This window comes from Bidens hawaiensis, unplaced genomic scaffold (assembly GCF_021521415.1).
Source record: "Bidens hawaiensis isolate Kalapana, Puna unplaced genomic scaffold, B.hawaiensis_p1.1 tig00009086_1, whole genome shotgun sequence".
NCBI lineage: Eukaryota > Viridiplantae > Streptophyta > Magnoliopsida > Asterales > Asteraceae > Bidens > Bidens hawaiensis.
The window spans coordinates 145,687-155,952 of record NW_027491668.1 but is presented as its reverse complement, the minus strand read 5'-3'; the positions used below and the strand labels follow the sequence as shown (position 1 = coordinate 155,952).

The 10,266-nt window shown below is 35.9% G+C and overlaps 2 protein-coding genes across 2 annotated transcripts; both read left to right on the top strand.

The window, feature by feature from the left end:
• The first annotated feature begins 710 nt into the window (after positions 1–710).
• On the top strand, positions 711–3,422 carry LOC143531165 (uncharacterized). The gene is made up of 6 exons (XM_077026518.1): positions 711–897; positions 1,382–1,578; positions 1,799–2,157; positions 2,237–2,360; positions 2,413–2,525; positions 3,239–3,422. The coding sequence occupies exons 1-6, from the start codon at positions 711–713 to the stop codon at positions 3,420–3,422; spliced, it is 1,164 nt and encodes a 387-aa protein (XP_076882633.1).
• A 63-nt stretch (positions 3,423–3,485) lies between these two features.
• Positions 3,486–10,063, top strand: LOC143531164 (uncharacterized). Its single transcript, XM_077026517.1, has 4 exons — positions 3,486–4,406; positions 4,498–4,848; positions 4,929–5,154; positions 7,206–10,063. The coding sequence occupies exons 1-4, from the start codon at positions 3,486–3,488 to the stop codon at positions 10,061–10,063; spliced, it is 4,356 nt and encodes a 1,451-aa protein (XP_076882632.1).
• Positions 10,064–10,266: the final 203 nt, after the last annotated feature.

Below are 10,266 nucleotides of genomic sequence, written 5' to 3'. Positions count from 1 at the left end.
GTTACAAAGTTTGGTATAGTTGATTAGAAGTATTTGTAGTTTAGATTATATTTTGTTTAATAGATTGACAGTCTCTATTGTAAACTTATGGATTTAATGCATTTTGGTTTAGCTGAAAACTATGTTTTGAAGTTTACATTGTAAATTTTGGATTTATTGCATTATGGCTAATTGTGTTATTTTGGTCGATTAATTTGATTATGAGCGGTTTAAATAGATTTGGGAAGTTAAATTCTGGATTTGACGCCATAATTGCAAATTATAAAAGCTCGTTTGACGCGGTTTGTGAGTGGCTAAAAATATTTTTTTGGAAAGACGAGTTGCTTATTTGCCGCGGTAAGGAGGTATTTGACGCGGTTTAAAAGTGTGGCTAAAAATGATTTTTTGGAAATTAGAGTAGAGCACTTGATGTGGTTTTAAGCATTTGACGCGGTTTCCAAAACCACGTCTAAAAAGGAGTATAGCTTTCAAGGCCCTATTTTTTGACGTGGTTAAAAACCGCGTCTAAAGCTCGTTTTCACCGCATTTAAAGCTCGTTTTTCTACTAGTGGTTAATAAGGTATAAGATGGTGTAAATAAGCAATCCCAAACACCCCCTCAAACTTGTCTCTCTCCTTTTTATAACAAGAAAAACGAAAGGGTGACCGATTAACTTCTTTTCTTTTCCAATCTGATCTGCTTCTGCTACTTACATGCAAAAAGGTTTTTCAATGGAACAATCACTCAACTGCAAGATGAATGTTAGAAGACAATACTCTAAGCTTCCTGGTGCAATGTTTGGTCCATTTTCTTTCATTAATGTTCTTTCTGGAAAAGAGGTTTTGGAAGATGAAAGTGGCATGAAAAACATGGTTGAAGTTGCAGTTGCTTTTCGGATATTGCAGTTGCTCTACAAAGGTATATATATATATATATATATATATATATATATATATATATATGCAGTACATGCATGTCCCATTTTTTAAACTTTAATTTCCATAGGGCATGATAAAAGTAAGTTCTCATTCACATATTCCATCCTGTTAATTACAGAATGTGTATCATCAAAACATAGAATTAGCATTGCCGTCCTATCACCTCATCCTGCTCAAGTGAAATGCATGCAACAAAAACTCGAAAATTACCAACAAAATAATGAATTCTAGAAGGTAAGAGTAGGATGTGTTGGTGATTATCAACATGGAGAAGCAGATGTTGTGATAATATCAACAGTTGGAGCCAGTGAAGGCGAATGCTATGAGGTTAACACAAGTTTAAGCAATTACCTCACTTGGGCTAGGTGTGTTGTGTGTTTTTTAACTAATTATTTAATGACATTTGAAGTAGATGCGTAGTGAGTGAACGCGTTGCTTTTGCAGACATTGTTTTTGGATATTAGGAGATGAACAAACGCATTTGAAGCAAGGGTGCATTTGGAAATCCTTGATTCTCGATGCTAAGGCTTGCGGATGTTTCTTTCAGGCTGATGAAAATAAGGACCTGGCAAAGGTCATATTTGAAGTTAAGAAAGATCTTCATCAGCTTGATGAGTTACTTAATGGGGAGAATAAACTCTTTCAAAACACCACATGGAAGGTATAAAATTTCTCATTACAAAATAAGAGTTTCATTTTGACAGACAAACCACTTGATAATGATTTAGAAAAAAAGATCATTCTAAATTAGTACTCGATTTTTTGCAAATGACCTTTGTTTGGGAAATTATTGGAAGGAGATAACGTTAGATGCGGTTTTTAGACATCTTGTTTTGTTTCTGCACATTTAATTCATTATGCACTCTACTTTCCTAATGCAGGTTTTATTTAGCAGCATGTTTAGGACATCTTTTTCGAAAGTTGAGTCTTCGGAGACTAAAAAACTAGTATTTCTCATGCTTCTAAAGCTTTCCAGCGGTTGGCGGCCAAAAAGGAGTTCTACTGCTGCTTCTGTTAGTGAAAGCTTTTATTCTAAACTTATGAAAGAATTTAAAGTTAATGGATTGCACATCATATGCACAATAGATATAATGAAGGAAACACATTATACCCAAGTCTTGAAGGCTTGGGATATACTGCCTTTTTACGAGATTGCAGAGTTAGTAAAGCGTTTAGAAGGAGTCTTTGGGATGTATACTCAGGAGTATATTGATTGTTGTAAGGCACGATCTGTTCAAAGGTACATTCATTATCGCTGTTATTTTCATGCATGCCACTGATATTTTATATGAGAAGTTTCTAAACTTCTGAATTTGCAGGGGTTCTGAGTATATAGAGTATCCAATGACATGGGCCGTGACATTCAATATTGTTCAATATAGAACACACACAAAAAAATGTGATGAAATGTTTACGGAAGGTGCGTGTGTTGAAAATGTAAAGGTCAGCGAGAGTTTGATATTAATGAAGTTTTACTCTTTGTCAACCGGAGTAGTCAATACTATTATTCATGGATGTGATGGTGGGGATGTCGGGATTCCTTTTTGAGCTTACAGAACAAGAGAAGAATGTTGTTTCTTTTGACAAAAGCAGCTTCATTCTTGGAAGGTCCGGGACAGGGAAAACAACAGTGTTAACTATGAAAATATTTCAAAATGAACAGCTTCACCACTTGGCGTGCGAGGGATTTCATGAGGTAACGGAGAGTAAGGAGGAGACTAAGCAGGATGTTTTGCATCAACTTTTTGTTACATTCAGTTCCAAGCTTTGTTAAGCGGTTAGACAACAATTTGATGAATGGAAAAGGTTAGTAAATAGAGAGTAGCCATTTTCCATTTATGATTTATATGTGTGCTGTTGTCTTATTAAATTTGCCTAATAATGCTTTCAAGGGGAAAATATTTTATCTATTGACATAATAAATATCTATGAAATATTACTTATAATGATACTCCCTCCGTCCCGGTCAAAGTGTGTTAGTTTGAAAAACACAAAGTTTAAGGTAGATTGAATGATTACTTTTTTTGCTAACCAAATGACAATAATGCCCTTGGAAAAGGGGTCCACCATATTGTTTATTAATGCTAGTTGTGTGTACTTAAGGGTAAACTTGGAAATTGGCTAATAAATTTTGAAAGTGGACATTTGTAATGGGACAAATAAAAAGGGAAATATGGACACTTTTAATGGGACGGAGGGAGTATTTCATTTCAAGATGTGCACACACGTATATATCTCAGTATATTTCATTTTCACAAGAAATCTTGGAATGTATTGCATATTTGCATCTCTGATTTTGATCTCATACGATATATATCCAGATTAACCTGTGGCGGGGGCTCATCATCCCAAAGCAGCCTGACGTGTATTGCTGATATTGATGAAATGATGTTGGCTGAAGATACCCCGGATCAGTTTCTTCATATTCCGCAGGATGTCTATCCACTTATTATAACGTTCCACAGGTTTTTGCTGATGCTTGATGGATCAGTGGGCACTTCATAGAGATTTCCTAATGCCAGGCATCTCATTCATGGGAATAAAACTAATGTTTCAAGACTCAACGTTATGGAACAATTTATGAAGCTCAAATCTGTTACTTATGAGCGATTTTGTTCTGCGTATTGGCGTCATTTCAACAGTAAGCTGACAAAAAGTCTTGATCCGTCCACAGTTTATACTGAAATAATGTCTGTTATAAAGGGTGGATTGGTAACGGTCAAGGCTCCCAATGGGATTCTTCTTAGAGATGATTATGTTGCACTTTGTGATGGTCGAACTTCAATTTTTGATGCTCAAACGAGAGAAATCATCTATTCCATTTTTTGTCAGTATGAGAACAAAAAAGTGGAAAATGGAAATTTTGATTTGGCTGATTTGGTGAATGATCTTCATCAAAGGCTTGAGGTGGAAGGGTATAAGGGGGATTTAATGGATTATGTATATGTTGATGAGGTTCAAGATCTTTCGATGAGGCAAATTATGCTCTTTAAGTACGTGTGTAGAAATGTTCACGAAGGCTTTACTTTTTCGGGAGACACAGCTCAAGCTATAGCAAAGGGTATTGGCTTCAGATTTGAAGACATAAGGTGCATGTTCTTTAAAGAGTTTTTGGGATCCGAAAAGGGGAAAATTTCAGAGATTCTTCAGTTAAGTGAGAACTTTCGTACGCATGCTGGAGTTTTGAATCTGGCACAGAGCGTTATCAACCTTCTTTGTCACTTTTTTCCTATGGTTGTTGATACTTTGAGCCCAGAGACTAGTCGAATTTGTGGCGATCTACCTATTTTGCTTGAAACTGATACAAATAGTAATGCCATCAAATTCATATTTGAAAGGAAGGGAGCTCTTTCACAGCAGATCACTGCGTTTGGTGCTGAACAGGTTGTTTTAGTTCGTGATGAATCTCTCAAAGAGAAGGTAATCGAAATCGTTGGGAAGAATGCCCTTGTTTTGACGATCATGGAATCCAAAGGTTTGGAGTTTCAGGTAAAAACTAATCTTGTATTTGGTTTCCATTTTAAAGCTGAAAGTTATATGCTAAACCAGAAGTATTGAACGATATTTACATATCTTGTAGGATCTTTTGTTGTATGACTTTTTTACTACATCATCCTTCTCAAATGAGTGGAGAATCATATATGACTATATGAAGAATAAAGATCTGCTGCACTCGCCCTCCACGATGATGCCTTTGTGTTTTGATATGCAAAAGCACACTGTTTTGTGCAGTGAACTGAAACAGTTGTATGTCGCGATCAGTCGGACTAGGCAGAGGTTATGGATCTGTGAAAGCATTGGTTTCTCTGAACCGGTCTATAATTACTGGAAGGAGTTGAGCCTAGTTGAAGTCAAACTTTTGAGTGATTCATTTGTTGACAAAATGAATGTTCCAAGCAGTAAAGACGAATGGCGATCACGAGGCATTAAGGTCTGATCAGTTGTTAAGCTTAAAAATCGTCGAGTTGGGTTTTGAGAGATATCTAATGATATATACTTTGTTTATTGCAGCTATTTCATGAGAATAACTTCAGGATGGCGCATATGTGCTTCTTGAAGGCTGGTGATAAATCTCCTGAAAAGTTGGCTAAGACTTATCATCTCCGTGAAATTGGCCGAGCTTCACAGCTTGAAAAGAAGAATCTGTTAAAGGATGCTGCCGAGTTATTTAGCTCTATTGGCAAGAAAGAACTGGCTGCTGAGTGCTTCTATGAGATAGGAGATTATATCACAGCTGGTATCTTTCTGTCTTCTTGCTCATTTCTATCTGATGTGATATTCATTTTAGTCTAAGGTAAACTGAAAAAATAATTTTAAGACATAACTTATCTTTGTTTCTGATTAGCAGAATATAATACTTCCTTACTTTTATCTAAGAGAACTAGAAGGTGTTGCCAGGTAAAATTCATGAGTCAGCAGATCAGATATCCATTATTTGTTAGGCAGGCTATGCTGTCATTTCAATGTTTTATTGCAATATTTTATTATGTGGAACATATGACATGCCTTTTTATTAACAAGGTTTTCTTTTCTAAATTTTTCATTATTTTTTAAAACCATTTTAGTAAACTTTTATGGACAAATATACCTTTTTGTATACTAGTATATTCTCATAAATTAAGCTATTATTGAAGCTCATGGTGTTTGGGATGTTCATGCATGTAACCTTCAACTTTCAAAAGCACACAAACATTATTAACACTTAAAAGTGCAAGAACAATGTAACTATATAATTAAAACCTATTACTAACACTACAGATTCACTCTGAACATGTATTTGCACAAATACTAGGCAATATAAAAAACTTAAAATGTGAAAATTAAAAATCTTTAAAAATCTAAGAACACACAATAGTAGATGGAGCGTTGCGGTTTTTAGTTAGAGGCGGTTGAACTATTGTCCAAAGGGCAGGAATTGAAAATATTTTGGTGTTATCTAATTCGTAATTTTGAGGAATTTTATATATATATATATATATTATATAGGCTAAGTATAAAATGAAAACCCACTTGAGTTATGAAAACTTTAGAAACCCATTCTCAACCACATGTTTTTAATTAATGTTTAAATCTTGTGGTCCGCAATTAAAGTGAATAAAAAATGTAAATATAAATATAATTTTTTCTCTCTCCTGAAAACATATATAAAAATTAGTAAAAAAATGTTAAAAAATAGCAAAACATTTTTTTTTGATGTTTCGATGTTTTGTATTAAATGTTACAACATATATTACATGTAACAAAAAAAACGATGTTACATAGGGTTTTCGCGGGTTTTCACAACTCAAGTGAGTTTTCATTTTAACCTTACCCTATATATATCAAATCCATGATATGTTGTTTTTGTATGAGTTTTGAGAATTACTAAGAAAAGAGTCGAGGCGAGGTCTTCCTAAAAGCATTTGTGTTTGTGTGTGTGAAAATTATTGTCAGGACCACAAATCTTAAATTTTTAGTTTTATAGCTATACTCTTCTGATTATAAAACTGAACACGTACTGTATATTTATATATTGCAATTCCCCAGTTTCAATATTTGTTAGATTGACTTGGATGTTTAAGCCTTTAAGAACTATATGGCCTACCAGTACCACATTGGGCTGTTTACAAGCCGAAATGAACCGAGTGTAGACTTGGTTTGTTTACAAACTCAGCATCTTGGCTCGGATTGAATTTGCCAAATCCAGCGAGATGGTAAGGCTCTTACTCGTTTGGTTAATAATCGAGCAACTCAGTTTGGCCCGACTTTAATGTAAAAATTAGTTCTTCATTTTTATATGTCAAAACTCCACATTGTCATACATTTAAGAGTTCCATCTCAACTCAACAATTTAATTGAAAAACTTATAAAATAAGTTAACAAAACTCAAACTTAAAACACAAATTAAGTTTCAACTCATACTCAAATAGTAAGAATTCTTATATTCAAAAGAATCAAGGATCATTGCGTTTTTCGGGCTATTAATTTTATAGTATAAGATAGTGGGCCAGTTTAAGGATATGTTAACTGTGTGTGTAAAATATTAAAAAAATATTTCGAACTAAACGAGCGAGCTTACCTTTGTTTCTGCTCGGCTCATTTACGAACCGAGCTGAAATCAACATGCATTTTCTGAGTTTTTTTTATTGAGCATTGAGCTAATTATTAGACAGCCCTTGACCATGTGTTATGCGCATTTCATGTTATGCATGTAAGAGTACTAATACAGTTTTTTAATGTCTTGGCTCAACAGTATAATTGTACCCTGTCTGATATTCACACTAATCATGAAACTTTTATAATGCACAGGTAGTATATACAAAAGTGAATCTATATCGGAGAAAGCAGGAAACTGTTTTTATCTTGCAAAATGTTACGATCTTGCAGTTGAAGAATACGCGAAGGCCGGAGCTTTCGCCAAGTGTCTTTCTGTATGTACTGATGGAAAGTTATTTGAAACTGGTTTCGAGCTGTTAGGCCGCTGTGGAGAATGTGGCTGCGATGAGCAAAAGTTTTTGAAGAAAGGGGCTCATCACTATTTTTCAATGAATGATTTTATAAGTATGATGAAATTTGTGCGTTCTTTTTGTGAAAAGGGTGAGATGCGGAGTTTCTTAACTACGAGTAGGTGTTTTGATGAACTTATATTTCTAGAAAAAGAATGGGGAAACTTTAAAGAAGCTGAAAAGGTTAAGCACAAAGGTGCCAGCTACTATTTTTCTATCAAGGATTTTGAAAGTATGATGAAATTTGTACGCTTGTTTTGTGACAAGGGTGAGATGAGGAGTTTCCTAACTGAAAATAGGCGCTACGATGAACTTATATTGCTAGAAAAAGAATGGGGAAACTTTGAAGAAGCTGCAAAAGTTGCAAGACTCAAACCGGATCCTATGCTTGAAGCTGAGCTTTTTCACATGGGTGGACTTAACAGAGAATCATCATTAATAATCTTGTGGCATGTATTTTTAAACTCTCCAATTTTTCAAAATGCGAAGGAGCCATTTCAACAGAAGGATCGGTTACTAAGGCAGGCTTGTTCAATTGCCAAAGGCGGCTCTGATGACTTTTACCAGTTTGTGTGTCAAGAGGCAAAAATCTTGTCCCATGGAGAAACTAAAGAAGAATTATTAGAAAAAGCCATCGAATTCATATATTGCTACAAAGAAAATGCTTTGGCTGTGAGTTTGGAAAGGGTCAAGACAAGTCATGAAATCAAGAAAATTGAAACAAATGTGATCGCCCTGATACGCTCCTTTTTACGATCTACAAACCAGAAAAACAAGCTTCTGTTACTGCATGAAGTATGTGGTGAGTTTGTAGAGGCTGCAAAGATAGGTGACGACGATGAAAATTCAATAGAAGCAGCATTGAGCAGACTCTGGTACGTGTTCTTTGGATCTCTCTGGGCTTGTAAGAGAAGAGCTTGGCCACTGAAGGACTTTAAGAATAAAGCCGAGCTCCTGGATGTTGCAAAGGCATATGTGACGGATCATCCCGATTCCCAGGATTCTGCGTTGGTGCACACAGAGATACATGCTTTTTCAGGTGAAGAAATCAGCTTAGCCCATTTGTGGAGGTATATGAAGGAAACGCCACGAGAAAAAAGCCTTAGAATACATTTTCTGATTTCCCGAAGAATTCTTGATATTCATCTATCTTCACATTGCAAGGTCTATGCTGGTCTTCATACACAAGTTGAAGATGAGAGGATTAATCATTTAGAAGTCGGCTTAGTGGAAAGCATCGTTTCTGTTGAGGGCTTGATTTACTTTTGGAACTGCTGGAAGGAAATAATATGTGAACTAATAAATTGGAGTCATACACGTGGTCGGGATTGTGAATTATACGAGGCTTTTATTTTCAATTACTTTGGTGTGAGGAAGTATGACGTGAATCGGCTTGTCGTATTGGATGTCGAAGCCCATTGGGTGAAAGAGACGCGCCCTGTTATGATTCTGAATGGGTATTTGCACATAATTCTTCCTCACCAGTTTTCATCCGCAGCTTCACGATATTGGTGTTCAGAACTACTTTTTGTTGCTGAGAAAGTGTTTCGATCTCTTCATGCCTACTCGACTGAGAAAAACTTATCCATGCATGAGCAGGCGAAAATCCTTACATGCATGTTTGAAGTTGTAAAGTCTCTGCAGAAGTACAAGTTTCCAAATAGTTGGAAACATGCTGGTCTGATTGTAGATAATTATTCTCAACTGTGTGTGGATCAGTTCTTGTGGAATGTCACTCACGTTAACTGGAAACACGCACAGTCCAAGGAAATGATCTGTATGAGGGGAAATAACGAAGCGTTTCTTAACATGCTCAAAGAAGCAATCAACATTAACAGTAAATCATTGAAATTTGGGCATCTGGGGAGAATAGCAATGGTCCTTCTTGGATACAAATGGACTGGCTTTAATGAGAGAGAGCTTAGATGTTCTTCCCCGGAATGGGCGGGCTTATTTAGAAAATTTATGAACCGTGATAGATCAGTTACCAAAGCTGAAGATCTAGCTATAAGCTTATATGGTATACTGGGAGAGACATTTTGTGCAGGTTGGCGGGGAGTCGATAATTGTATGTCACCATCTTGCTTCTTGTATATTATGGATCGACTTCTGATCTTATCATTTTGCTTTCGTGGCTATGTTTTCACAACAAGATCTTCTTGTGTTGAGTGGCTTAGTTATGAGGAATGGGAAATGGGGTTGAACGGAGGTTGTTTGGATACCATCCATCATTCGTTAGCTCCAATGGTTATCAAAATGCTGAATTCCCAAGATGAGTTGATGGAATGGCTCAGAAGATCAAAGGAACCGGAGTCTTCTTACCCTATTTTGGTATTGAGATTAACTGTTCTTCTCTCCTTGATTTGTGCAAATTCAGGACTGCATTATCATGAGCTATCTCGTCAGTTAGCACGTGCTTCACTGCCATCTAACTTCTGTGTGGCACTATTTAATGGTATAAAGGAAGACCGTTTAGTTGAGGCTGTTGCTGTTGCTTGCAAAATGATAGATAATCCCCTGGTTATTGTGAGTGCTAAAGAAGATTTCCCGAAAGTCCAATGCCAAAATGCGATATATCTAAACATGGAGAAGCTAAAGTTTGACCAGGAATCGTTCATAGAAATGTTGTATCACAAGGAATGCAAGGATACGCAATGGTGATCGTGAAGCCTTAAGCAACTGACATCACAAGGAAACAGCTCTAATTTTGTGTACTTGATTGATGTATGTTAAATTTAAACATTCAAACCTACTAAATGTCATTTTGTATGTTGGTATCGAATGACCCCTTGGTGTAATGATGTCGGTTGTGAACCTTTTATGTATTCCCTTGGCTATTAACATGCTGATAATTAGTGATCATC